This window comes from Pristiophorus japonicus, chromosome 8 (genome assembly GCF_044704955.1).
Source record: "Pristiophorus japonicus isolate sPriJap1 chromosome 8, sPriJap1.hap1, whole genome shotgun sequence".
Lineage (NCBI taxonomy): Eukaryota > Metazoa > Chordata > Chondrichthyes > Pristiophoridae > Pristiophorus > Pristiophorus japonicus.
Window position 1 is genome coordinate 192247185 of NC_091984.1, and position 27012 is coordinate 192274196.

Sequence of the window (27012 nt, forward strand, 5' to 3'; positions counted from 1 at the left end):
TTGGAAAGTGAACATCTGTGGGTATCAGGTGAGGGCAGCATGAGGCTTAATTCAAACAGCCTGTCAACACTCACTGCCTTTAGTCACACAACAAATGGTCACTTGTGCAAGTTACTGGAGGGCTGATTGTGCCTTTGGAACTGTACTCCAGAATAACTTACTACATTCAGTATTTCAGAGGGGCAGTGATTAAAAAATAGAAAACCATCAGCCACAACATGGGAAATTTATTAAAAACTAAACTTAAAACACAATACTACTTGTTGAAAACAGTCATCTTCTGTTTTCTTTGCATTATTTTTAATTTACAAACATACCATCCTGTGATTTATGCAATTGGATCTGAACCCAAGGTTTTTGTCCCCACATTAGCGTACATGAAAACAATCAGACTAAAGTCCAAATTACCATAAGAAACAAATTATATAAAAAGAAATGAAAGCAAAAGAAATAGAAACATTAAAAACTAAAGAGGAGGTCTCGATATAACTTAGGTGGGAGACTGCTGGAACCCCAGGTGAAATATGGCTAAAAATGATCATCTGTGTCTTTTTTCTTCAAAGTTCGGTGGAAAACCGTGAGAACCCTTGGGGAATTTCGGGGCCAAAGTTCTTTTCCAGTTCAGTTGCCTCTCCAATGTCCTTGATGCCTCCTTCGAGTCTTCCTGAGAAGTATTATTTCCTTACATATTGAAATGTAAGTTAATTACAAGCATACTTTCAAAATTACTGTATGACTGTAATGGAACCAATATATCCACGAGATGACAGATATTCACTTGATTTGGTCATAGGGCATTGAAAGTGCTATGTTGTAGCTATAGCCAACATCTTCATCATACGATGAACGACAGATTGGTAAGACAGGAGCTGATTTATCTACTGAAAAGTCGTAGACATAAATAATTCCTCGATGTCTGTAAAACAATAATTGGTAGTTAATGATTTTAAAAATCTTATTGAACAAATCCATCATTTAATTTGTAAACTGAAGCATGGGCTATCATAAAAGATAATCAACATGCAACTTGCAGGTGCAAAGTATGATAATCAAACGCATAAAGAACTAGTGTGGGAAAGAAGTTTGTTTTTTAAAGCAGACTTATCCAGAACTGTGACATCTTGAGAGAATGAATATGGATGGGTGTTTGTTGTTGCATTCGTTTTTTTTTTACAACCATCGTCATCACTGACTATACCCAAGGTCAGAAATAATTAAAATTCAGGGTGAAGCTTGCACCAATCGCGGTCGATTCTGAGTGCCTATACCTGGCGTTAACTGGGCAGCAACAACCTCAAAAATGGTGTCGGTAGACTGAACGCCTTCTTAGTACTGGTGATGTGGCAGCTCCATTTTGAAAGGGGCCTACTGCCGGGTGTCCAAAGCACTTGCCTGTTTCAGGCCATAAGCTTCTTTTAATGTGGAAATCAGGGTCCTATGACGTATATAGGACTCAGATTGCCATTTTTGGTTGGACATGTTCCACAGGCAACGGAACTGAAGAGGCCTGTCAAAAGTGGTGTGTTGAATTAGTTTTCTACACCCTGGAGGAGTATGAGTAATAATCTGGGCCGCTGCCCCCCTCCACTCCTCCCCCAAACAACTCCCAGCCTGATTGAGGCCTCAATCTGACGAGCTGCATTGGGACTTCTATTTGACGTCCCACAGTTCAGCTGCCAAATTTAAATGAAGCCAGGGCCTCAAATCACAGGGCCTCTTCACTGCTAGAACAAATGCTTCATCGGTTGGTCGCCAACTCAAAATCGACCATCTATTTTAAGAATGTCTCAGCCCTAACCTCAAAAAAGCACTACATATTGTATTGGTGTGATGCTTTTATTCCACACAGCAGCAATCCTTATGGTTTCTGAATGAGACCATTAATTTAATAACAGTTTACTGCCAAATTAGAAGTTCCATGCCACGAATATGCACAAACTAGGCGCTGGATTGAGACTTCAAAAAATTACTGAGTCAGATTAAGCAGACATTCACTATCTATTTGGACTTAATACAAACGTAGATTCCAGACTCTCATACTTACCTGCAGTTTTGATTGACACGTGATAATGGACACATATAGGTAAACTTTAATCATTATTTCTAAATGAAGAAGACATGCTTTTGGATGGGATGTACAATGCTGCTCCACTTCTCAGTTTGTTATATACACTCAGAAATTGCACAATACGCTGTGGATCTGTCTTACCTACGATGAGCCGTTAAGTCATCATCCATTATACTGGCTCCTCTTGGACATTTCTCATCGGGTATATTTGCTGTGACCAATTTGTGTGCACCAAAATGTAGATGTCGTACAGGGTGTCTGGAACAGTAATTACAAGATTAACCTAAATTATCTTACCTATAGCTGCAATTGTTCTTTTCCGACAATGAAACAGAAAAAACTGAAAATGCACAGCAAGTCAGCATTTGGAAGAATACCAGTTCTGATGAAACATTCTATCCAAAATGTTAACCTATATTTCAAATGCTGTTTAATCTTATATGCATTTGTTGCATTTTCTGTCTTATTTCAGATTTCCAGCATTTTCTTTTTATTTCTTTCTCAATTTGATTTTCTAGATTCTAAATTCTAGATGCTACCTCATAAGCAAATTTGTACTTTTAGCTATTGATTTAAAAATATCATAGTTCCCCTAATGGCTCAGAGAATTTATCCAGTGAGTCACAGAGACCTGGAAGGTGTCAAATTCAATTCAATACTGATCTGTACTGAACTGACCTCAGTCAAGAGGTAATGTCAGTCCAGCTGGCCTCCGAGCAGCTGGCCTCCGAGCCCCTGGGTTAGGAATTGAAAATCGGACTGTTGTTGATTGCTGTATGTATGGACCTCTGTTATAGATAAGAATGGGCTCAGATATGGTGACCACACATGGTTGAGTAGCCTGCTGGCATTCACTGTTAAGGCTCACACATTAAGAATGGTCACTCAGGCAAGGTATCACAGGGGGCCCCAGTGGTTGTGGAACCATACCTGAGCAAGGAGTCAGTGTTACCAGGAGGGGAGGACAGAAACTCAGAAGATTGTTGGTTCAAGTCCCATTTAAGAGCTTGACCACATAATCTAGGCCGGCACTTTGAGCAGTGCTGAGAGTGTAATAGAGCTGCTGGCCTTTGGGCAAGATGTATCGTGTGTGTATTAAAGGAATCCACTGGCATTACTCAAAAAAGCAGCAGGGAATTTCCTGGTGTCCTGGCCAACATTCCTTCATCAATCAATACTACCAAAATTATCTGGTTATTAATCTTAGCACTGTCTTTTTGATTATGCTGCCTACAAACTGGTTGTCACATTTATCTACATAACAGTCACTGCACTTTAACAGCAATTCGCTGTAGGTGATGCATTTTGAGATGTGTTTGAGAGATGTGATAAGGTACACAAAATGGAAGTCTTCAAAATTGGGAAATGAAAAATTGATCTTTGGCAGATTTCAGAAAACCACACTGTCCTAATCAAAGCTACATTTGAGTAAACTAATTGTCACAACTGGAATTTCTTTCTAGTGTGATCAATTCACAGAAATGGTGAATGAGCATTTAACTTCTTTAAAAAAAAAAATCAGATTGTAAGTTCAATAAATTCATACCTGGAATGCATTTCCCAGAGTTTGGTTCCCATTCGCTGCTCCCACACACAAACCAACCCCTCTTCACCACCACTGACAATCTTCCAGTCATCCATCTGCACTGATGACACACCCAGTTGATGGCCATAGAGAGATATCACTGCTTTACTTGTCCGAAGGTCATATACTCTCACCCTAAAAGAGAAGAGTTGACATACACTAAAAGCAGGGCCAAAGTGGTATACTGTGGACTGATTGAAGAAGCTTAAATAACAGATATGTATTCCCATCAATTATTATTCAGGAGTAAAAACTCTTGATAAAATCCTCTTTCCTAAATTCATGACATTTTGTGATGGGAATATTTTACATCTTCATAATATTCACAAGTCCCCAACATCATTAGGTGCCTCAAAAGATTAATATCCTATTGGCTGATGAGACTATATAGAACAAGTTATTGACATATTAAGCCAAATAATTTCCTGAAATGCCAGCTCCAATATTGTACTTTATAGTCTACCTAAATCCTCCAGGATAAAGCACATTTTTCCCAGAGCCTTTAAAAGGTACAATGAAATGTATGTCTGTAAGATATATCAAAATATGTCAGTTAGTTTTAATCAAATTCAGTAATTGACTAATGAATAAGGCCAGAGCATGCAGAGTCAGGGGACAAGCAGCAGAATGAATAGCTGGCTGGCTGAAAGATAGAAAGCAGAGATAGGGCTAAAGGGCAGCTATCCAGAGTGGCAGGAGGTGGGAAGTTGGGACCACTTGTTCAGAATTTATGGGGCCAAAATTCAGCAGTCCACCGCCCATTGCTGCTGACTGCTGCCGACATTCCTCCTGCAGATCCGCCCAGTGCCACTTTGGAGGTGGCCTGGAGTGGGTGGGAGGGGAGAACCACCGGGAACCGCCCGCTGACTTGTGGCGCAACTGAGTTCCCGCATTCCCGTGGGCGGGAGTCAGCGGCAGAAGGGGGGTAGACCACTGGCTGCAGGCTGGTCTGTCCCCAACGGTACGTCTGAAGAACCGGAAAAAAGTTAAGTGATGTAACAAAAACATTTCAACAGCATGGGGTCCCCTGAAGGTCTTCGGATAGTTTTTGTATTTTTTATTTGTGATTTTTTTTTCAGGTCTTCGACTCTCTGTGGGCCCGACTCCATCCTCGGTGGCACTTGGGCGACAAGCACCTCTGCCGCTGAGAATGCGATCTCTCGCCCGCTGTCGCCCAGATTGGCAACGTAAGTCTTCCTTTACTGCCCGCTGACCCTCGAGGGACCTTCATGAATATCCTGCCCAAAGTATTGTCCGGTACCTTGGCGGCACTTTGGGCGGGTGGAGGCCTTGCTGAAAATCGGCTGCTATATTAATGATTTAGACTTTGGAATCAAAAATACAATTTCTAAATTTGTGGACAACACCAAATTGAGAGGGATAGTCAACACTAAGGAGTGCAACAAATTACAAGAAGACATTAGTAACATGCAGAATTGGCATGAATTTCAACATAGATAAGTACGAAGTATTACATTTTGGTAAGAAAAATAAGGAGGTCTCATATTATTTAGAAAAGAAGAATCTAAACGGGATAGAGGATCAAAGGAATCTGGGAGGACAAATATACAAAACTGACTAAATGGGCAGACACAATGCAGATGCAATTTATTGCAGATAAGTGAGAAACAACTTATAGAAACAACTGAGAAACAACTAGAACTCGGGGGCACAGCCTCAAAATACAGGGGAGCCAAATTAAAACCGAGTTGAGAAGGAATTTCTTCTCCCAGAGGGTTGTGAATCTGTGGCATTCTCTGCCCAAGGAAGCAGTTGAGGCTAGCTCATTGAATGTATTCAAGTCACAGATAAATAGATTTTTAACCAATAAGGGAATTAAGGGTTATGGGGAGCGGGCGGGTAAGTGGAGCTGAGTCCACAGCCAGATCAGCCATGATCTTGTTGAATGGCGGAGCAGGCTCGAGGGGCTAGATGGCCTACTCCTGTTCCTAATTCTTATGTTTATAGCAGAGAAGGCTAAGAGGAGACCCAATAGAGGCATTCAAAATTATGAGGGGTTTTGATAGAGCATATAGGAAGAAAGTTTCACCTGGCAAGTGGGTCGGTAACCAGAGATCATAGAGTTAAAATAATTGGCAAAAGAAATAGGGGGGAGATGAGAAATTTCTTCAGAGGGTTGTTAAGATCTGGAATGCACTACCTGAAAGGATGGTGGACTCGGGTTCCACAGGAACTTTTAAAAGACAATTGGACATGTACTTGAAAATAACTCATTTGCAGATTTATGGGGAAAAAGCTGGCATGAGGGACTGAATTGGACTGCTTGTTTAAAGAGCCGGCACAGGCATGATGGGCCGAATGGCCTCCTCCTGTGCTGTAAGATTCTATTCTAAGTAGGCCCCACCCACAAAACTGGTTACGCCCCCAGATCAAAATAATGAAAATGACGAGTTTCTGCCGATTGTGCCCGTCTGTGGCCATTCGAGGAGGTTCTGCAAATTTAAATCTTTTCTTTCTAGGTGCACTGGCATTAGTAGACACATTTTAAACGTTTTAACACATTTAAAAATATTTAATTTATTAAGAAACTAGTGTATACCAATTAAACTAGTAAATCGTTTAGTATAGACTGAAAATGACTAAAAAAAAAAGTCATTTAAAAATCAGGTTATTCACAGGGAGAGGACTGGGCACTCTTACTAAAATGCTTATTTATTGTTTTAAACCCATTTTCAGCTGTATTTAGAAAATGGCACTAGGTTACCATTTTTCATGTAAAGAAAGAAAAACAATTATGTTCATTACTCTGAATGTTAATGGTAGATTTTACATTTCTGATTATATAAATGAACTTGGGTTAAAACTTGAACCATAACTTCATTTCGGAAAAACAGAGCAATTTACACCCAGTTTTCTGATTGCACCCAAAAGCGCAAACTTGATTTTACTGATATTTTTCACTTTTTTCCTTTGGTTTGAATCCTCAGTTATGCTACTTGCTGCCTTTCTTCATCTTTCAGATATAACGAGAGCCTCATCCTGAGCATCTATAGCCAACAGGAAGGTGCTTCTGTGGGACGTGACTGCTTCTAACACATATCCTGACAGAGAGATTGCGCCATTAACTTGCGCCATTAACTTGTGCCCCCCTATATTGCAATTTACAAGAGTTAGAAAATCTTATCCCTCAAAAGCTGATCTAACGTTCCAGGTTCTGGTTCTGAATGGTGTCTCCATTTTACAACAGCTATTATTAATATTTTACCATTTAAGAAAAAATTCTAGAATCCATTCTTTGGGAATGCATTTTGGAGCTGTTTATTACCAATTTCCAGGATTAATTTTATTTAATGCAAGAAATTCTGATTCATTAGTTTAAACACTGAGTGACATATTAAAGTGATGTTTAACTAGTGTATATCAAAGTAGTCAAAATCTAATTTCTTCAAAAATATGAGTGTTCACTGTACTATTCACTCCTTTGTCCTCTTAAATGTCCATAAAAAAATCAGTTGATTTGCTTCCTGGATTCTGACAAAAGAGCTGCACGCACTACTTTGTGCATGTTGTGCAGTGAAAGCAGCAATCCAGTGCCAGGATTCCTAACTTCCATCAACAGCTAGTTAATTACAGAAATCTCCCTCTCAATCACTTAAAAACATTGGCGGGAAAAAAACCCCTTAATTTTGATGCTTTTTAAAGTTTATTTTCAATAATTTTCTTATTTTTCTTTCTACAGGTTTCCTAAATCCAAAGTAGGGATGAAGAAGAGTGGAAATGCCCATGAGGGTTCCAAGTCAGACAGAAACTTAAGCGGCACTTTTAACTCCAAGGGACAGTCTCAATGAAAGGAAATCTGATCCTTATTAGTGTTGCAGGTTCCAGCCACAACACAGCACCAGCAGTTAAGTTACATTTCATGTTGTAGCTGGACAAGGATCAGAAAAGAACACTGCTATAGTAACAGATTCCTGAAATTACAGTAAATCCAAGCTCTAGAGGGGGGAGAGACTGGAAGTGAAACCAGATGAAATTCAACAAGAGTTATTAAAAACTTTATTTTTAAAAAACTGAAATAGTTCGGTGAATTCTTTGTCTGGTCTAGGTTTTATGTTTTGTTATAGGATGAACCATTCTCAAGCACCTTTTAGTAACGGGCAAAGAACAGATTTGGCAACACCCTAGAAGGCCAGCCACCCTGTCCTCTCAGATGCATAATCCAGAAGGGATCAGTAAGGAAGAAAAATCATGGAATTAGGAGTACAGCATGCCCAAAGAAGTCTGTTTATGCCAATTTAGGGGGTGAATTTGGTCTTCGTCAGTAACAAGCTCACAATGAATCGGCACCCTCTTCTTTTCCAATGACTTCAGGTTACTTGAAGTAAAAATATCAGATTATGCCACAAAATATAATTTTGTAGCATCAGTGGGAATTTGGTACACTGGGTCAGGAATTGGCTACAATTCCGCAGGCAGAAACTTGTAGTCAATGGTTGTGGATCGATATTACGCTTATTATTGTTCACGGTTTTTATTAATGACTGAGACAGTGTTGTTGGGGTTATGGCCACCAAATTTGAAGATTATATAAAAATTTGTTCGAGTGTTAAGACTGTAGAGGAGTACAATCTTCTGCAAAATGGTTTAGATGTGCTAGGGGAATGGGCCAAACACTGCATTTGTTTAAGTTAAATGCCATTTGCCAGTGTGTTGCATATAGGCAGGACCAACACTGAATATACTTACCATTTATAGGGAACACTACTGAAATTGATTGGAGAGAAAAGTGTTATTATGCACAAATCACTCATGGTTCATGACCAATGCAGAGACTCCGTAGCCAAATCAAAATGTATTAATAGAACCATTCAATACAAGTCAAAAACAAGTAAATACAATTACTTTGTCTAGTTTTGGTCCCTTCACATGGTGGATGATATTGTGGCCTTAGAAAAGGTTCAGAGGAGAGCCACAAGAATGATTCCCAGCTTAAAGAGCTGGGTCTATTTACTTTAGAACAACACAGACTTAGAGGTAACCTGATAGAGGTATATAAAATAATGAAAGAGCTGGCTTGCATAGCTATCGATAAATTATTTCAATTTGACAGATTGGGCACATGTACAAAAGAGTAGGAATAGGCTAGATTTTAGGCAGTTCTTTTTTCCCTAGAGAGTAGTGAGCCTGTGGAATGTGTTGCTGTATTGTGTTGTGTGTACTAGCTCCCTGTATGTCTTCAAAAAACTTCATTACTTTTATTCCCATCACTGCTTTAAATCATACTTTTGTTCTAACCACATACTCAGCATAAACTGCAGGGCCAACCAGTGGCCAGGATGTGAAACTACATGCATACACACAGCTATCACAACATTACTTCAGCTGTTGCTCTATCTAGTGACATTATGCTAGATTTAGCATTGATATCACCTATCACAGCACCAACTACAGGCCTAACAGGCACTGCATGGGATGCTGTGACTCACCTTCCATTTATAATAGATTACAGTATCAGTTCTGTTTATTTTATCCCAGCAACAATTCCTACTTTCTAATAAAGGCATTACAAGCAGATCCAAAGAAAACCACCATTGTTCTGCTGGAGTTTTGGCATTATACACGCGGTTGCTAAGTGGCTATTCGGTCACACTATTTTTGGTGTGCTATTCTATAACACTCCCTGTAACAGTGTTCCAAGATTACAAATTCCCAATCCATCACTGCATTCCAGTTTTCTTCTAGCACGGGTCTTTGGCCTGCAACACGACAAAAACCCTCACATGCCAAAGCTTTTTCCCCCCCAAAAGCTACTTACAAAATCAAATCTCATTCCCTACAGGAGAATCATCATGGGGATAAGACAACAAGCCTTCATCACAGTGCTAGTGCTTTTACAGACACTCACATCTGCTAATGCAGAAGCAGTATCAATTTAAATACAAAGACAAACAAGAGCTTTTATTATTCATTTTTAAGAACTTGCCAGGCAAAGTGCTCTAGAATTAATCAATCTAAAGTTCATAAAGTAATTTGACAATTAATCAATTATTCTGCAAGCTGCTCCTCAGATACAAGTATCCTTTTCTTGGCAGGCAAACCAAACCCCACAATCTGACACCTACCGTGGGACTGGCTGCCAACTGCACCCACAATTTACAGCTAAAAGTCTGCTCCTCAGAAGCAAAGAAAAAATCCATTAGACTTTGGCCTTGTGCCACAATTCTACAATATCTGTGCTTCTATTACCATTTCCCCACTGTTTATAGATTATCATTTTGCGCAGCTTAGCCAAAGGACTGTCTGAGGAAATCTCTAAAGCACCTGAAACAAGGACCTTTTTGGTGCCTTTAATCAACTAAATGGAATCTGAAATCTGCTCACTGGAGCTTTTGTCACAGGAGGGCTACCATAACCCTCTGCGCACACATGTTCCCTCACTCTCATCACACAATCATGTTGGTTTTATATGATACAGTGTTCAGTCTTTAATTTTAAAGCAAGCCTTTCCTTGCCAAATAAATTTTGCAGGCAAAAAAAAATCTTTAATAGTTCTCATTGGAATACCAATTGCATCAACCAAATGCTACCCATTTATTTAGAGAACGAGCCAACTCCAGGGACAAAACATGCTCACGTCCATAAAGACTTCAACTTGCCTTTTTTTTTCAAAAAAGGAAAAACACACTCAAGTATTTTTTTTTTAAAATAAAGCAATCTGATTTTTCCAATCAAAATATAATGAATGACCATGTAGCAACCTCTATTTTTGCTGGTGCGTATTAATATAATTTGTATTCTTCACTTGTGGCAAATGACAGCCATAACACTACCATTTTGCATTTGACATAAGGTGACCACTGATGTCAAGTTTTAATTAATCTGTATTCATGTATCATTTTATGAAAACAAACAGTTCCTTCAATAAAAAAAATTTTGAAAAAATGTCACTGTTTCTGTTGCAACACAAAATATTGTTTTATGTAAACAGAAAATTCTGTGAATAGTGATGCAGCCAAAAAAACAGCTGATACGCACTGGAACAGACAGCAGTATTCTGTGACCCGGTCCTGCCTCGTGCACTTGCAATTCTTTTTGAACATATTGCTTGCTGTGCTCCTCGCTCAACAGAATAGAATTGGTGCATTAAAAAAGTACACATTGCAATTATGAAGCAACGTATTTTTGTTCCTGCCCAATTTTGCCAAGGCCAGCCTTTATTGCCCATCCCGCTGCAGTCCGTGGGGTGAAAGTACCCCCACAGTGCTGTTAGGTAGGCAGTTCCAGGATTTTAATCCAGCGACGATGAAGGAATGGAAATATATTTCCAAGTCAGGATGGTGTGTGACTCAGAGGGGAAATTGGAGGTGGTGGTGTTCCCATGCACCTGCTGCCCTTGTTCTTCTAGGTGGTAGAGCTCGTGGGTTTGGGAGGTGCTGTCAAAGAAGCCTTGGCGAGTTGCTGCAGTGCTATTGCTACACTCTCCAACTGCCTTTCCAACATTAAGGTTTTCCAGCTTAATATCAGCAAAACTTGAAGCCATCCTCTGCAAACCCCACCTCCCCAGTTGCTACCTCAGGCTAAGTCTGGAGGTGTGAATCCTTAGCATATTCATCAAATTCAAATTTCTTCCCCATATCTGTTATGTTAACAAGAGGGCTTTGTTCCTTAACCTACCACTGCCCCTAAATCTCTTCCAACTCTCCCTCGCCATTATTGAAATTCAAATCAGCTCAAAGCACAGCACTCTTCCAGCTGGCTTCCTTATCTCCATCCTCCAAAAAACAAAAACACATTCAAATCTCAAATGCATTCTCATCAACTTCATTCTTTCCCATCTTATCTTGTTCCCCATGTTTAAGTGAATTGATTTCAATATCCTTATCCTCACTTTGAAATCTTTAATTGCCTCACTATACTCTATCTCCTCTAGCCATACGTCCTTGCAGACACCCTCTGTTCCATTGATACTGGGCAGCACCTTGTTCCCCATCATAGGTGCAATACCAGTGAATCCTGATCCCCTCCCAGTGACTTTTCATTCGCCTTATTATTGCCCAGGTAATCAGTACAAGTAGACAATTATTCCAGTTTCATTCAAATCGTGGATGCCTCCACTTCAATATCATTTTACTGGTTGTCTGACACACAGACCCAGCTAGGTCCTCCCTACCTGTTATGGCATTAGTTTGCATGGTTATATGGAGGTTAATGGGAAAAATCGTACTACAACCAACCGTTTCCTCTTTTGCCACAAATCCACCAGTTTGGTCCTGGATCTCACACATGAATTGAAGTGAATTCTGTACTGAATGCCAAAGGAGTACCAAAGTTGAACCATTTAGGCACAAGTCTTATACACTACAAGCTTAAACCTGCGTTCGGACTTTGCTGACGTACAGCACTCCTGTTCACCTTCTTTCCACAAGTACAAGCACCACTAGGGCCAGTTAGAAATGTCCGGACCAACAAATCACAAAATCCTGAGCAGCCAAGCCAGCACCTTATGTCATTTTCAAAAGCAATTCTCGTGTTGAACAAAAAAGGCTATTTTACCAAAGTGGAGGATTGTGAAACGAGGAAGGGGCCAAAATGGATGGCCTTACCGCCTACTGCTGCCGACTGCCGGTGACATTTTTCCTCAAGTTGCGCCCAGTGCCAGTTTCGATTTGGTCTGGAGCAGGCGGGAGGGGAGAACCGCTGGGGAACGCCCGCTGACGTCAGCGGACGACCAAGTGGCGCAACTGACCTCCCACCCACCGAGATGCCAGATTGGTGCGGGCAGGGGTCGGCACCAGAACAGGGGTGGACTGCTGTGAGGAGGCTGGTCTATCCCCGACGGTGAGTATGAAGAGCTGAAAAAAAAGGTTAGTAAACAATTTAAAATGTTTTCTTTACAGCAACGTACCTTGATGGGGTCCCCTGAGGGTCTTCCGATGTTTTTTTAAAATGCTTTTTATTTGCAGCTCTTCGACCCTCCGCGAGCCCGATTCCATCCTCAGCGGCACTTGGGCAGCAAGCGCCTTTGCCGTCGAGAATGAGATCTCCTGCTCGCTGTCGCCCAAATTAACGGCGTAAGTCCCTCTTTTGCTGCCGGCTGCCCTTTCAAGGACCTTTTTGCTGAAAACCCCACCAAGAGTACAGTCAGGTATCTCGGCGGCCATCGCGGTCTTTTGGGCGGCCCTTGGCCTTCACCAATTTCGGTCCCAAAGTCTTAAATACTGCCCCATCTTACATGGGTCCCTTTCTTCCCCCCCTCTTTAAAACTAATTCTTATTGTATTACATGGGTTTTATTTTCAAAATATTAATGGCGTTAGAGAAAAAAATAACATTTGCATTCAGTTTCTTCGGTCAGCTGTAATGGCGGCACTCCTCTACAATGTGGATAAATGTGAGGTTATCCACTTTGGTGGTAAAAACAGAGAGACAGACTATTATCTGAATGGTGACAGATTAGGAAAAGGGAAGGTGCAACGAGACCTGGGTGTCATGGTACATCAGTCATTGAAGGTTGGCATGCAGGTACAGCAGGCGGTTAAGAAAGCAAATGGCATGTTGGCCTTCATAGCGAGGGGATTTGAATACAGGGGCAGGGAGGTGTTGCTACAGTTGTACAGGGCCTTGGTGAGGCCACACCTGGAGTATTGTGTACAGTTTTGGTCTCCTAACTTGAGGAAGGACATTCTTGCTATTGAGGGAGTGCAGCGAAGGTTCACCAGACTGATTCCCGGGATGGCGGGACTGACCTATCAAGAAAGACTGGATCAATTGGGCTTGTATTCACTGGAGTTCAGAAGAATGAGAGGGGACCTCATAGAAACGTTTAAAATTCTGACGGGTTTAGACAGGTTAGATGCAGAAAGAATGTTCCCAATGTTGGGGAAGTCCAGAACCAGGGGTCACAGTCTGAGGATAAGGGGTAAGCCATTTAGGACCGAGATGAGGAGAAACTTCTTCACCCAGAGAGTGGTGAACCTGTGGAATTCTCTACCACAGAAAGTAGTTGAGGCCAATTCACTAAATATATTCAAAAGGGAGTTAGATGAAGTCCTTACTACTCGGGGGATCAAGGGTTATGGCGAGAAAGCAGGAAGGGGGTACTGAAGTTTCATGTTCAGCCATGAACTCATTGAATGGCGGTGCAGGCTAGAAGGGCTGAATGGCCTGCTCCTGCACCTATTTTCTATGTTTCTATGTTTCTATGTAACTGTAAAATAGCCCTTTTCCTTTATGACAAAGTGAGATTTTCTTTTGAATTCAGGAAGCAAGCCAGCCAATACAAGATATTGGCTCTGCCAATCAGGACTTACTGATGCTGAACTGCTAGATGGCACAATCCTGACCATCTTGGCTGTTGGCTCCCACTTCCTCCACTACCACTACCAATGGTGTCAAGCATTAATGCCCTGCCCTGTGAAACACCCTCTCAAAATTTCTCCAGCTTACCACCTCTCTTCCTACTTTCAAAAGCTTCTTTGATCGCACCTTTGGCCAATCTTTCCGTTAACCCTTTTCCCCTCCTGCTAAGTGTCTGCTACTTATTTTTCTGTCCTGTAAAGTGCTTAAAGACATATTTCTATACAATGAGACACTGTTGTGATGTACATTGGTCTTTTGACTTTCTGAATCACATACATCAAAACAGCGAGTTTCTTGCTCAAGCCTGGTCATGTTAATTACCTCAGCACAATGAGACCAAAAACATAACATTTAAATCGAACATGGAGTATTTAGTAATGTTATATCTCAGTTAAGAATAATACAAGAAGATGTTATTTTAAATTACAATGCTTCCACTAGTAGTCCCACTAGAGACTGTTTTAATGAACTGGATCCAGAAATGTAATGTAATTCTGCAATGTGAGTAAGGCTGATGCAAGCAGATTAATGCTAGCAGCACCAATAATTTCTCTGACTAATGATCACAACAGTGAAGCCAAAAATGACACAACCACATTAGTGTTAACAGGATAAATAATTTCTTTGACTTTTTTCCAACACAGTTGAGGCAGACGTGCTTTAAATTTTGAAGAAGAGGAGATTTAAAAAAAAAATTGCCTTGTTTGCTAGGTTATACTGCACATAGGAATCTAAGACCAGTGTGCACAGGAGTTAGACAGACCATTCAGATTTCTTGATTTTCAGCAACTCCAAAGTTGGTTCTGCCTTTCGGGGTGGGTGTATAAAATGGAAAACTAGCATTACACAGTTACGTTCGCATGTGACGGTGCACATCATATTGAAAGGAAGCATTGAAGGGGAGGTGAAAGTAGAAATTAAACGAAGAAACTGTTCCGAACATAGTGAGCTACAAGTAGAGCACAAAAGAGACAGCATTTTCATTAATACTTTGTTGCTGAGCTGATGTACTGGATGTTCAGCCAATGTCCTGATGTACAGCATCGTCATCATCATGGGCAGTCCCTCGAAATCGAGGAAGATTTGCTTCCACTCCAAAAATGAGTTCTCAGGCAACTGTACAGTCCAATACGGGAAGTACAGTCTCGGTCACAGGTGGGACAGACAGTCGTTGAAGGAAAGGGTGGGTGGGTAGTCTGGTTTGCCGCACGCTCCTTCCGCTGCCTGCGCTTGTCCTCCACATGTTCTCGGCAATGAGACTCGAGGTGCTCAGCACCCTCCTGGATGCTCTTCCTCCATTTTGGGCGGTCTTGGGCTAGGGATTCCCAGGTGCTGGTGGGAATGTTGCACTTTATCAAAGAGGCTTTGAGGGTGTCCTTGAAACGTTTCCTCTGCCCATCTGGGGCTCGCCTGTCGTGTAGGAATTCCGAATAGAGCGCTTGCTTTGGGAGTCTCATGTCGGGCATGCAGAGGATGTGGCCCGCCCAATGGAGCATTGTCATGTGTGGTCAGTTGGTGCGCCTATCCTTCCAATGGATTTGCAGGATCTTGCGGAGGCAGCGTTGGTGGTATTTCTCCAGCGCTTTGAGGTGTCTATATATGGTGCATGTCTCTGAGCCATATAGGAGAGCGGGTATCACTGCAGCCCTGTAGACCTTAAGCTTGGTGCCAGATTTGAGGTCCTGGGCTTCGAACACTCTCTTCCTCAGGCGACCGAAGGCTGCGCTGGCGCACTGGAGGCAGTGTTGGATCTCGTCGTCGATGTCTGCCTTTGCTGATAGTAGGCTCCCGAGGTATGGAAAATGGTCCACGTTGTCCAAGGCCGTACTATGGATTTTGATAACTTGGGGGCAGTGCTGTGTGGCGGAGTCAGGTTGGTGGAGGACCTTTGTCTTACGGATGTTCAGCGTAAGGCCCATGCTTTCGTACGCCTCGGTGAAGATGTCGACGATGGCTTGGAGTTCGGCCTCTGAATGTGCGCAGATGCAAGCGTCGTCTGCGTACTGTAGTTTGATGACAGAGGATGGGACGACCTTGGATCTAGCCCAGAGGCGATGAAAGTTGAACAGGTTCCCTTTGGTCCTGTAGCTTAGTTCCACTCCAGCGGGGAGTTTGTTGAGCGTGAGATGGAGCATTGCAGCGAGGAAGATCGAGAAGAGCGTTGGTGTGATGACGCAGCTCTGCTTGACCCCGGTCCAGACAGCAGAAGTTATACGGTCACCTGTGAACTGGAAATAGATTACAAACTCCCAACTGCAGGAGTTTCGTTCCTCCTATTTTAATACACTACAAAGTAAGATCTCTGTGAAAGTGACAGTACAAGTACATATATGCCCTTTCTGGAAAACTAGTAAAAGCTGAACAACACCAGAAAAGGTTTGTAAATGCAATGGCATACAGCTTGCAACTTAAGCTGTAAGTACATCCAGCATTCCTCAACTTACATTGGAGGAAATAAGCTATAGGTACATGAAAAGCATTATATAAATGGAAGTTCCTTCTTTAACACTACACTAATTTTGAAAGGAATCTAGGAAATGAAGAGAAAGTTACTTACTGAATTTGTAAACATCCAAGTGTGTTTCTGTTAACTAGGTCATATAGTGGTGTTTACAAATACAATAATGCTCATTTTCAATAGGACCTCAATATTTGATTAAGATAATGACATTTATATGGTTCAATAAAATCTGACAAAACAATCTCATTAAAATGTTGGAGCAAAATTACTTCCTCTCCTCCCCAATGCAGGGGATTAAAGATTAAGAGGACATTAAACCAATGTAAACAATCAAGCATTAAGATCCAGGTTTTAGATAAATATTTTAACATACCTTCTGTCCTTGTTTCCAGTAACAGCCAGGTAAGGAGGACTATCCCTTAGGTTCACACAAGTGAAATCTCCTGCAGAGTTACCTAGTGTTGCCAAAGGTTGAGCTGTTTGTAGGCAATAAACTTGGACCTAGAAGATAATGAAAGTTCTGTAATGATAAAGTGCACCAAAGTAAAACGACTAGCATCCAGAACAAGTATTTTAAAATCAGCTGACCTTTCTTTGCTGTTGCAGTGAATACTAATATTTACATCAACAAGACGAGCAGTTAATACATTTTCCAGCTACGAATGGGTGAAAAATCTTGCTTTGTGATTAATTCAAAACTGCCCCTGCAAATGCCTGTATTGTACTGCGTATTAAACACAAGTACTCTGTATGGTACTGGATGAAAGTGCAATGAAAAATTTACAAAACAAGTAAAACAATGCCACAAAGGATTAACGGATATTAGCTTTGACAGATGGATCATAATGTAAATTATTAATGTATATTAAAATCAACAAAAAGAAAGATTTTAAAAAAAAGTTTGAACTTGCTCTGTTATGAATTTATATTTAGCAACATTTTTCCCTGCCATTTATGTCATTATATACAGGTCACTGGATTAGCCCTTTGAATCCATTACAGACTCAGTTAATTGATTATTTTCTTTGTTACCTAATGTATTGATTATTGCTGTACTTGGTCAACTCGTCAAAATTTAAAAAAAGGTCATCAAAGAGAGTTAAGTAATGTTCCCAGGAGCACAGCATGGCTTTTGAAACAGTAATGGACTGACTGCAAGAAACCACTAAGTGAGTAATTCAATTTTCAATATTCCAGACTAGAACAATGAGTAACACTATCAGGAGCTGATGGCAGAATACAGAGCAGAATTATGCATAATTACGGAGATACTTTACAAAAAAAAAGTCAAAATGCAACTGTTTAATGCACTTAAAAATCGACAAACCATTTGTTTTAGATGTAATCAAAGCATCAGTTTAGACGATTCACAGTTTTATACTTTCAGGATTGGGCTACTTTTTGGTGTGCATGTCTCATTTCTGAATAGATTGCCAGGGCATTAAATATTCTGGAAATTTACTAATTCAAGGTTTCATTTTTCTTTGATACATAAATTATTTAACCTTTGTGTAAAGGCCACAACTGTTGCACAATGGACTTTATTTTCAAATTACTCTATTACAATTCAACAATGATAATTTTAAGATTTTTAAAAATTTCATATCCAAAAGATATTTAAATGATAAGAAACCATTTGCTAGTGAATGAAAAAAAGCTGTAAAAAATATAATTCTGTAAGTAGCAGTGAAATGTAAAATGGTTAAGGGCAAAAACTTTCAACTTGAGTGTTCCAGGATGGAAGTACTATGTAACCTCCACTAACATTAAGCATGATAGCATGTCACAAATAGTAACAATCAGCAACCCCACTGCCTTGCAAATTGTAAATTTGGAGCTGCAAGTTGTTGATCCTGAATTTGCATATACTTTGATCGGGACGAGGTCACAGATTGCTGAGCCAGAATTCAGTTATGATCCTCATTTTACTTTTACCTGAAATTACAATGTGAAATGCTATTCTGTAAATACTTGTATCTATCGAAGATTCCTCTCTCTCTGCTGCTGTAACATTAACCAGTTTAAAATAGGTTAATATTTCTGCTAAAATAGAAAGAATTTCAGATGAAAGCATTAAGTTTTCAAATGTTAGTATTCCATGGCATAATTTCTGAGCTTCAATATTTAAACATGCATTTCCAAAAGTACAGGGCAATTGCCTACTGTGGCGTCTTAACAACAGCAAATTACACTTGCACAGTAATGCAACACAATATCCTAAACTGGGCAAGAATAGGGCGAGGGTTAGTGGAAGTGTGGTCAAAGAGGCAGGTCTTTAGGAATTTTTTTTAAAAAGGCGCAGCAAAGCAGATGTATTTGGGAACATAATTGGGATCTGTGAATCCAGGATGGCTGAAATCTCTGCCACCAAGGATTGAATGAAGGGAGGGGTTGGGTACACACAGTAGTCTGAAATCAGATGGGCAGAGGGTGCTGACTGAGACATAGGGCTTGTATTGGCAGCAGAGATAGGGTGCGGAAAGAATTTACAGATGGGGACAAGGATTTTGAAATTAAGCATTGCCGGTTGAGGAGCCAAGGGAGGTAGCAAAAATTCTGATGGGTGAACAAAAAGAAAGACTTGCATTTATATAGCACCTGTCATGGCCACCAGACATCTCAAAAGGGCTTTACAGCCAATTAAGTACTTTTGGAGTGTAGTCACTGTTGTAATGTGGGAAACAGGACTTCATATGGATAGGATTTAAGCAGTGGAATTCTGGATAAGTTGTTTATGTTAGGCAGCATTGGAAAGGCCATGTGTTGAGGTGATAAAGATGTGGATGGAGATGGTAACATCTCAGAAATGGAAATATATGGTTTTGGTGATGGAGTAGATGTATCGTTAATCATATTAGCCCTGAAATTGAGGTATCTGCAATGGCGTACTCTGAGTACGCAGTCATATTCCCTTTGAAAGGCCCTGCAAGTTCCGGGTTTCCGCATGTGCTTGAGATGCACGAAAGCCGGAACTTGCAATCGGTCAAGGTACGCCTTGACAGATTATCCGAACCGCTTGAAAACTGAGTATTGCTGGCACAGAGTTGGGCTATTTGCCCAGCGACTGGCCAGCAATTGCTCATGCAAGTCTTACAGTTGATGCAAGCAAGCTCAGCATAACGGAATATCTATGGCTTAAATAAAACATTTAAACATCCAAAATTATGCACATACACTTTATTAAGAGAGCTTGTGCAAATATTGGGCCGGATTACAGTCTTAATGATGTTTAAAATTTTTATTGAGGTTGCTGCAATGAATAAAAGTCAAATTCTGTTAATTGTATAATTATTAGATTTGGGGATTCCATTGCAGATCATTAGGGGATTCCCTTAGTAAATGATTGCAATGGAATTCTCCTTTGTCACTGGAGGGCCGGGCCCATGTGATCCCAGGGACTCTTCCGAACCGCCTATGTCCCTGGGATCTGTGGGCTTCGAGGCCCGAGACCACAACTCTTCGCAGCCTGGCAGCCAGCAGGTAATTTTGTATCAATTCCACGTTTCAATAAAGGGCATTTTAGAATCTGCTGGGGGACTGCAAAACCGTTTTTCTATATTGAAAATGCATCAATATGACTGTTTTGTACTGGGGACATAGACCTAACTTGGATTTTAAAATAAGAATGACTGAAAACAGGAATCATGCTTTGATAAAAATTCTATGATTTTCTTTTTTTTGCTTTTTGGAAGTAAATGTTTCTAAAACTGGTCCAATATAACAAGATATATTTCATACATTTCTTTTCCAGCCAATTTCTGTGAGCCTAGACAGTGAGTGTCAGGAGACTATTCCTTTCATGGGGTGAGGGGACATCACGGCTGAAATTGATTCGGTTCGCTTGACACACACAGAATCATAGAAGAATCATAGAATGGTTACAGCATAGGAGGCCATTCAGCCTGTTGAGCCCGTGCCGGCTCTCTGCAAGAGTACTTCAGCTAGTCCCACACCCCCTGCTCTTTCCCCGTAGCTCTGCAAATTATTTTCCTTCAGATACTTATTCAATTCACTTTTGAAAGCCACAATTTAGTCTGCCTCCATCACCTTTTCAGGCAGTGCATTCCAGATCCTAACCACACGCTGCATAAAAAAAGTTTTTCCTAATGTTCTAGTAGGTAATTGGATAAAGTTGAGAGCAACGATTTCACCTACAAAGTCCGAGAACTGTAGCAAGGTCCCGGCCAGTTGCCTGCTCCAGCCCGCTCTGTAAAAGTGATTTTACCTTCCGGAAATACTAGGGAACCTAAGGCCTAGTGAGAAGGAGGAACTGAAGGAAATCCTTATTAGGCGGGAAATTGTGTTAGGGAAATTGATGGGATTGAAGGTCGATAAATCCCAGGGGCCAGATGGTCTGCATCTCAAAGTACTTAAGGAAGTAGCCCGAGAAATAGTGGATGCATTGGTGATCATTTTCCAACAGTCTATCGATTCTGGATCAGTTCCTATGGACTGGAAGGTAGCTAATGTAACACCAATTTTTAAGAAAGGAGGGAGAGAGAAAACTAGTAATTATAGTCTGGTTAGCCTGACATTGGTAGTGGGGAAAATGTTGGAATCAATTATTAAAAATGAAATAGCAGCACATTTGCAAAGCAGTGACGAGATCGGTCCAAATCAGCATGGATTTATGAAAGGGAAATCCGGCTTGACAAATCTTCTGGAATTTTTTGAGGATGTAACTACTAGAGTGGACAAGGAAGAACCAGTGATGTGGTGTATTTGGACTTTCAAAAGGCTTTCAACAAGGTCCCACACAAGAGATTGGTGTGCAAAATTAAAGAACATGGTATTGGGGGTAGTGTACTGACGTGGATAGAGAACTGGTTGGCAGACAGGAAGCAGAGAGTCGGGATAAACGGGTCATTTTCAGAATGGCAGGCAGTGACTAGTGGGGTGCCGCAGGGCTCAGTGCTGGGACCCGAGCTATTTACAATATACATTAATGATTTGGATGAGGGAATTGAGTGTAATATCTCCTTTTTGCAGATGACACGAAGCCGGGTGGCAGTGTGAGCTGTGAGGAGTATGCTAAAAGGCTGCAGGGTGACTTGGACAGGTTAGGTGAGTGGGCAAACGCATGGCAGATGCAGTATAATGTGGATAAATGTGAGGATAAAAAGGAAGGCAGAATATTATCTGAATGGCGGCAGATTAGGAAAATGGGAGGTGCAACGAGACCTGGGTGTCATGGTACATCAGTCATTGAAAGTTGAAATGCAGGTACAGCAGGCGGTGAAGAAGGCAAATGGTACATTGGCCTTCAAAGCTAGGGGATTTGAGTATAGGAGCAGGGAGGTCTTACTGCAGTTGTACAGGGCCTTAGTGAGGCCTCACCTGGAATATTGTGTTCAGTTTTGGTCTCCTAATCTGAGGAAGGACGTTCTTGCTATTGAGGGAGTGCAGCGAAGGTTCACCAGACTGATTCCCGGGATGGCAGGACTGACATATGAGAAGAGACTGGATCGACTGGGCCTGTATTCACTGGAGTTTAGAAGGATGAGAGGGGATCTCATAGAAACATATAAAATTCTGACGGGACTGGACAGGTTAGATGCAGGAAGAATGTTCCCGATGTTGGGGAAGTCCAGAACCAGGGGATATAATCTGAGAATAAGGGGTAAGCCATTTAGGAGGAGAAACTTCTTCACTCAGAGTTGTTAATCTGTGGAATTCCCTGCCGCAGAGTTGTTGATGCCAGTTCATTGGATATATTCAAGAGGGAGTTAGATATGGCCCGTACGGCTAAAGGGATCAAGGTGTATGGAGAGAAAGCGGGAAAGGGGTACTGAGGTGAATGATCAGCTATGATCTTATTGAATGGTGATGCAGGCTCGAAGGGCTGAATGGCCTACTCCTGCACCTATTTTTCTATGTTTCTATACCTTGATAGGATTTTTAAACCCGCCCAGCGAGGTTAGTGTTCAATTAAAAGGAAGCTGGTCTGACGACGGCATTTGATAATACGTCATCAGCCGGTTTCCTTAAAAGGGACCATGTCCGCATTGATTTTGACAGTTGTGGTATCAGTGTTCTACAGCACTGAGGTGCTGCAAACACTGATGTTGAAGCCATCCCATGCCTCCTGGGCAGCAATGTGTTCTGGTGCTGATGCCCTCTGTCCTGTGCAGCATCAGGTGATTGCAGGGAAGGTTGGTGCTTTTGTTGGTGCTGCTGGTGTGCCTTGTGATGCTAGGTGTTGGGGCTGATCGTGGTGGGTTTCTGAAGACCAAGGTGATATTTTTTCCAAGGGCACCGATGCTGATGGAATAGATGGCAGGTGAGGTCGAGATGACAGAAGCAATCGGTCACTGGTGAGAGAGGTTGTTCCACGGAGGTCACAGTGGATAGAGAGTTTACTCCAAACACTTTCAACCTGCATAAAGCTCAAATGTGTCTTCCAAATCCTGAAGGCTCCAGCTTCTAAGAATGGAAAGTGAACAGCTGTAAAATGGTAGCTTTTATACTACATTTGCAGCTGTCAACTATTCAGAAGAATGGATACTGATGGAATACCCAAACCTACTTGCCAGACGTGATCCCTGAGCTTGGTGAAGCTCATGAAATAGCTGGAAAAATGGTAAGTACAGGACAAAATGGTGTTTAATTGGCCTTTAGCAACTTCTTAATGATCTAAATTACCTCCCCTGCCACTTGGTGTCGGGTCTGTTAAGCGCTGACAGACCTGCCACTTGGGAGACTAGCGTGGAGGCAGGTCGACAGGGGGCTCCCGACCCGCTGTCAATCATTTCTATTTTGACAGCTGACCCGCCTCCGATCTCACCCTCTCAGCGCCGGTAAAATTCCGGCCCGGGAGTGGGAACCAGACTAATTTTTTCCCCTATCTAGCTCAATGTTGCTCAGGCCAAGTATAGATTCTCCACAACCCAGCTACAATCAGCTAACTTAGATCAGAAATCAAAACTGGGATCTTCCCAGTCTGTATGGCTCAGTTCCACACAGGGCAGAGCATTTACCAATTGAGCCGTCAGGGCAGCCATATTTAATTTTCATATATTCTGCTTCTCAACAAGCTACATTAATTGTATACAACAATTATCTTCTCAGAAGCTATGACCGAAAACAAGCGCTTTAAATAAAAAGGATTGTTTGCTAACAACCCTGGTGGTCCAATGATGAATATCCACATTTGTCTTTCTTGCTGGTCCAATATTGTATAATTGCACCCTAAAGTACCTGGTAGCCTAGTTGGGGTGTTGCATGATCCTCTTCAGGTAGCAGATAGAACTGGTGTTGTACTGGACCCGATCTTTGCTAATGCAACCAAGGGTCAGTTTTGGATCCATTATTCTTTGCAATTTTTACAAACGACCTAGACTCGGGCGTAGGGAGCAGTATTATAAAGTTTACCGATGATACAAAGCTTGACAAAGTAGAAGATCACGATGAAGGTAGATAAAGGCTACAAGCAGACATAGACAGGATGGTAAAATGGACAGAAGCGTGAAGTGATGCACTTTGGGAGAAGACAGTTTACTATAAATGGCACATTTTTGAAAAGTGTAGATGAGCAGAGAGACCTTGGTGTCCATATACACAAATCCTTAAAGGTGGCAGGGCAAGTTAATAAGGTGGTCCAAAAAGCATATGGGTTACTTGGTTTTATAAATAGAGGTATAGAATATAAAAACAAAGAGATCATGCCAGAATTTATAAATCACTGTTGGACCTCAGCTGGAATATTGTGGAGCGTCTGGGCACCACATTTCAGGAAAAATTTAAAGGCATTAGAAAAAGTACAGGAGAGGTTTACCAGGGACGAGGTACTTCAGTTATGAGAAAGCACAGGAGATACAACAACTGGCCGACAGCCACGATATGCGAGGATTCTTCATCGCAGTCAAGGCCACCTATGGTCCAACTCCCAAGACCCCACCCCACTGCCGGCCAATAACGAGGAAACACTCATCAAGGACACCGAGGCTGCCAGGGCCCGTTGGAAGGAGCACTTCGAAGATCTCCTCAAATCGAGACTCTGCCTTTGACTCGAGTGTTCCCGACTCCATCCCGCAGCACGTGACCCGCCACCACCTCAGTGAAACCCCAACGTTGCACGAGGTAGGAAAAGCCATAAAACAGCTCAAGAACAACAAGGCTATGGGAGCGGATGGAATCCCTGCTGAGGCGCTAAAGTATGGCGGAGAGGCACTGTTGGCGCGGATACATGACCTCATCTCTCTCATCTGGAGGGAGCATGCCGGGAGATCTCAGAGATGCAGTGATCGTGACCATCTTTAAAAAAAGGGGACAAGTCCGACTGCGGCAACTACAGGGGAATCTCCCTGCTATCAGCCACTGGGAAAGTTGTCACTAGATGTTTAACATAAGAAATAGGAACAGGAGTAGGCCATACGGCCCCTCGAGCCTGCTCTGCCATTCAATAAATTCATGGCTGATCTGATCATGGATTCCACTCCACTTCCCCGCCCGCTCCCCATAACCCCTTATCGCTCAAGAAACTGTCTATTTCTGTCTTAAGTTTATTCAATGAACCAGCTTCCACAGCTCTCCGAGGCAGCAAATTCCACACATGTACAATCCTCCGAGAGAAGAAATTCCTCATCTCTGTTTTAAATGGGTGGCCCCTTATTCTAAGATCATGCCCTCTAGTTCTAGTCTCCCCCATCAGTGGAAACATCCTCTCTGCATCCCCTCATAATCGTATACGTTTCGATATCATCGCTCATTCTTCTGAACTCCAATGGAGTAGAGGCCCAACCTACTCAGCCTTTCCTCATAAGTCAACCCCTCATCCCCGGAATCAACCTAGTGAACCTTCTCTGAACTGCCTCCAAAGCAAATATATCCTTTCACAAATATGGAAACCAAAACTGCACACAGTATTCCAGGTGTGGCCTCACTAATACCCTGTATAGCTGTAGCAAGACTTCCCTGCTTTTATACTCCATCCCCTTTGCAATAAAGGCCAAGATACCATTGGCCTTCCTGATCACTTGCTGTACTGCATACTATCCTTTTGTGTTTCATGCACAAGTGCCCCCAGGTCCCGCTGTACTGCAGCACTTTGCAATCTTTCTCCATTTAAATAATAACTTGCTCTTTGATTTTTTTTCTGCCAAAGTACATGACCTCACTTTCCAACATTATATTCCATCTGCCAATTTTTTGCCCCCTCACTTAGCCTGTCTTCTCCGTGTGGCCGAGGAGCTCCTCCCAGAGTCACAGTGCGGATTTCATCCTTTACGGGGCACAACGGACATGATCTTTGCAGCGTGACAGCTGCAGGAAAAAAGCAGGGAGCAGTGCCAGCCCTTGTACATGGCCTTCTTTGACCTTATAAAGGCCTTTGACACTGTCAACCGCGAGGGTCTTTGGAGCGTCCTCCTCAGTTTCGGATGCCCCCAAAAGTTTGTCAACATCCTTCGCCTGCTCCATGATGACATGCAGGCCGTGATCCTTACCAACGGATCCATTGCAGACCCAATCCACATCCGGACCGGGGTCAAACAGAGCTCTGTCATCGCTCCAACCCTCTTCTCAATCTTCCTCGCTGCCATGCTCCACCTCACACTCAACAAGCTCCCCGCTGGAGTGGAACTAAACTACAGAACCAGTGGGAAGCTGTTTAACCTACGCTGCCTCCAGGCCAGGTCCAAGATCACCCGAACCTCTGTCGTTGAGCTATAGTACGCGGATGACGCCTGCATCTGCGCACATTCTGAGGCTGAACTCCAGGGTATAGTCGATGTATTTACTGAGGCATATGAAAGCATGGGCCTTACGCTAAACATCCGTAAGACAAAGGTCCTCCACCAGCCTGTCCTCGCCGCACAGCACTGCCCCCCAGTCATCAAGATCCACGGCGCGGCCCTCGACAATGTGGACCGCTTCCCATACCTTGGGAGCCTCGTCAACAAAAGCAGACATTGATGCGGAGATTCAACGCCACCTCCAGTGCCCCATTCGGCCGCCTGAGGAAGAGTGTTCGAAGATCAGGTCCTCAAATCTACCACCAAGCTCATGGTCTACAGGGCTGTAGTAATACGCGTCCTCCTGTATGGCTCAGAGGCATGGACGATGTATAGAAGACACTTCAAGTCGCTGGAGATTTATCACCAACGATGTCTCCGCAAGATCCTGCAAATCCCCTGGGAGGACAGGTGCACCAACATCAGTGTCCTCGCCCAGGCTAACATCCCCAGCATTGAAGCACGGACCACACTCGATCAGCTTCGCTGGGCAGGCCACATAGTTTGCATGACAGACATGAGACTCCCAAAGCAAGTGCTCTATGTGGAGCTCCTTCACGGCAAACGAGCCAAAGGTGAGCAGTGGCAACGTTACAAGGACACCCTCAAAGCCTCCCTGATAAAGTGCGGTATCACCACTGACACCTGGGAGTCCCTGGCAAACGACCGCCCTAGTGGAGAAAGTGCATCCGGCAGGGCGTTGAGCACCTCGAGTCTCAACGGCGAGAGCGTGCAGAGGTCAAGCGCAGGCAGCGGAAGGAGCGTGCGGCAAACCAGTCCCACCCACCCCTTCCTTCAACGACTGTCTGTCCCACCTGTGACAGAGTCTGTGTCTCTTGTATTGGACT

The 27012-nt window shown here is 42.4% G+C and overlaps 1 protein-coding gene across 2 annotated transcripts in view; it reads right to left on the bottom strand.

Moving 5' to 3' along the window:
* Window positions 1-207: 207 nt before the first annotated feature.
* The window catches only part of fbxw8 (F-box and WD repeat domain containing 8), a 165561-nt gene continuing 138756 nt past the window's right edge, over window positions 208-27012 (bottom strand). For both annotated transcript variants that reach the window (XM_070887708.1, XM_070887707.1), the window contains 4 exons: window positions 16807-16934; window positions 3615-3788; window positions 2210-2326; window positions 208-916 (listed from right to left, as the gene is read on the bottom strand). In XM_070887708.1, the coding sequence (XP_070743809.1) occupies window positions 775-916; window positions 2210-2326; window positions 3615-3788; window positions 16807-16934 (561 nt within the window). In that variant the 3' untranslated portion in view covers window positions 208-774. The remainder of the gene's footprint in view (window positions 917-2209; window positions 2327-3614; window positions 3789-16806; window positions 16935-27012) is intronic.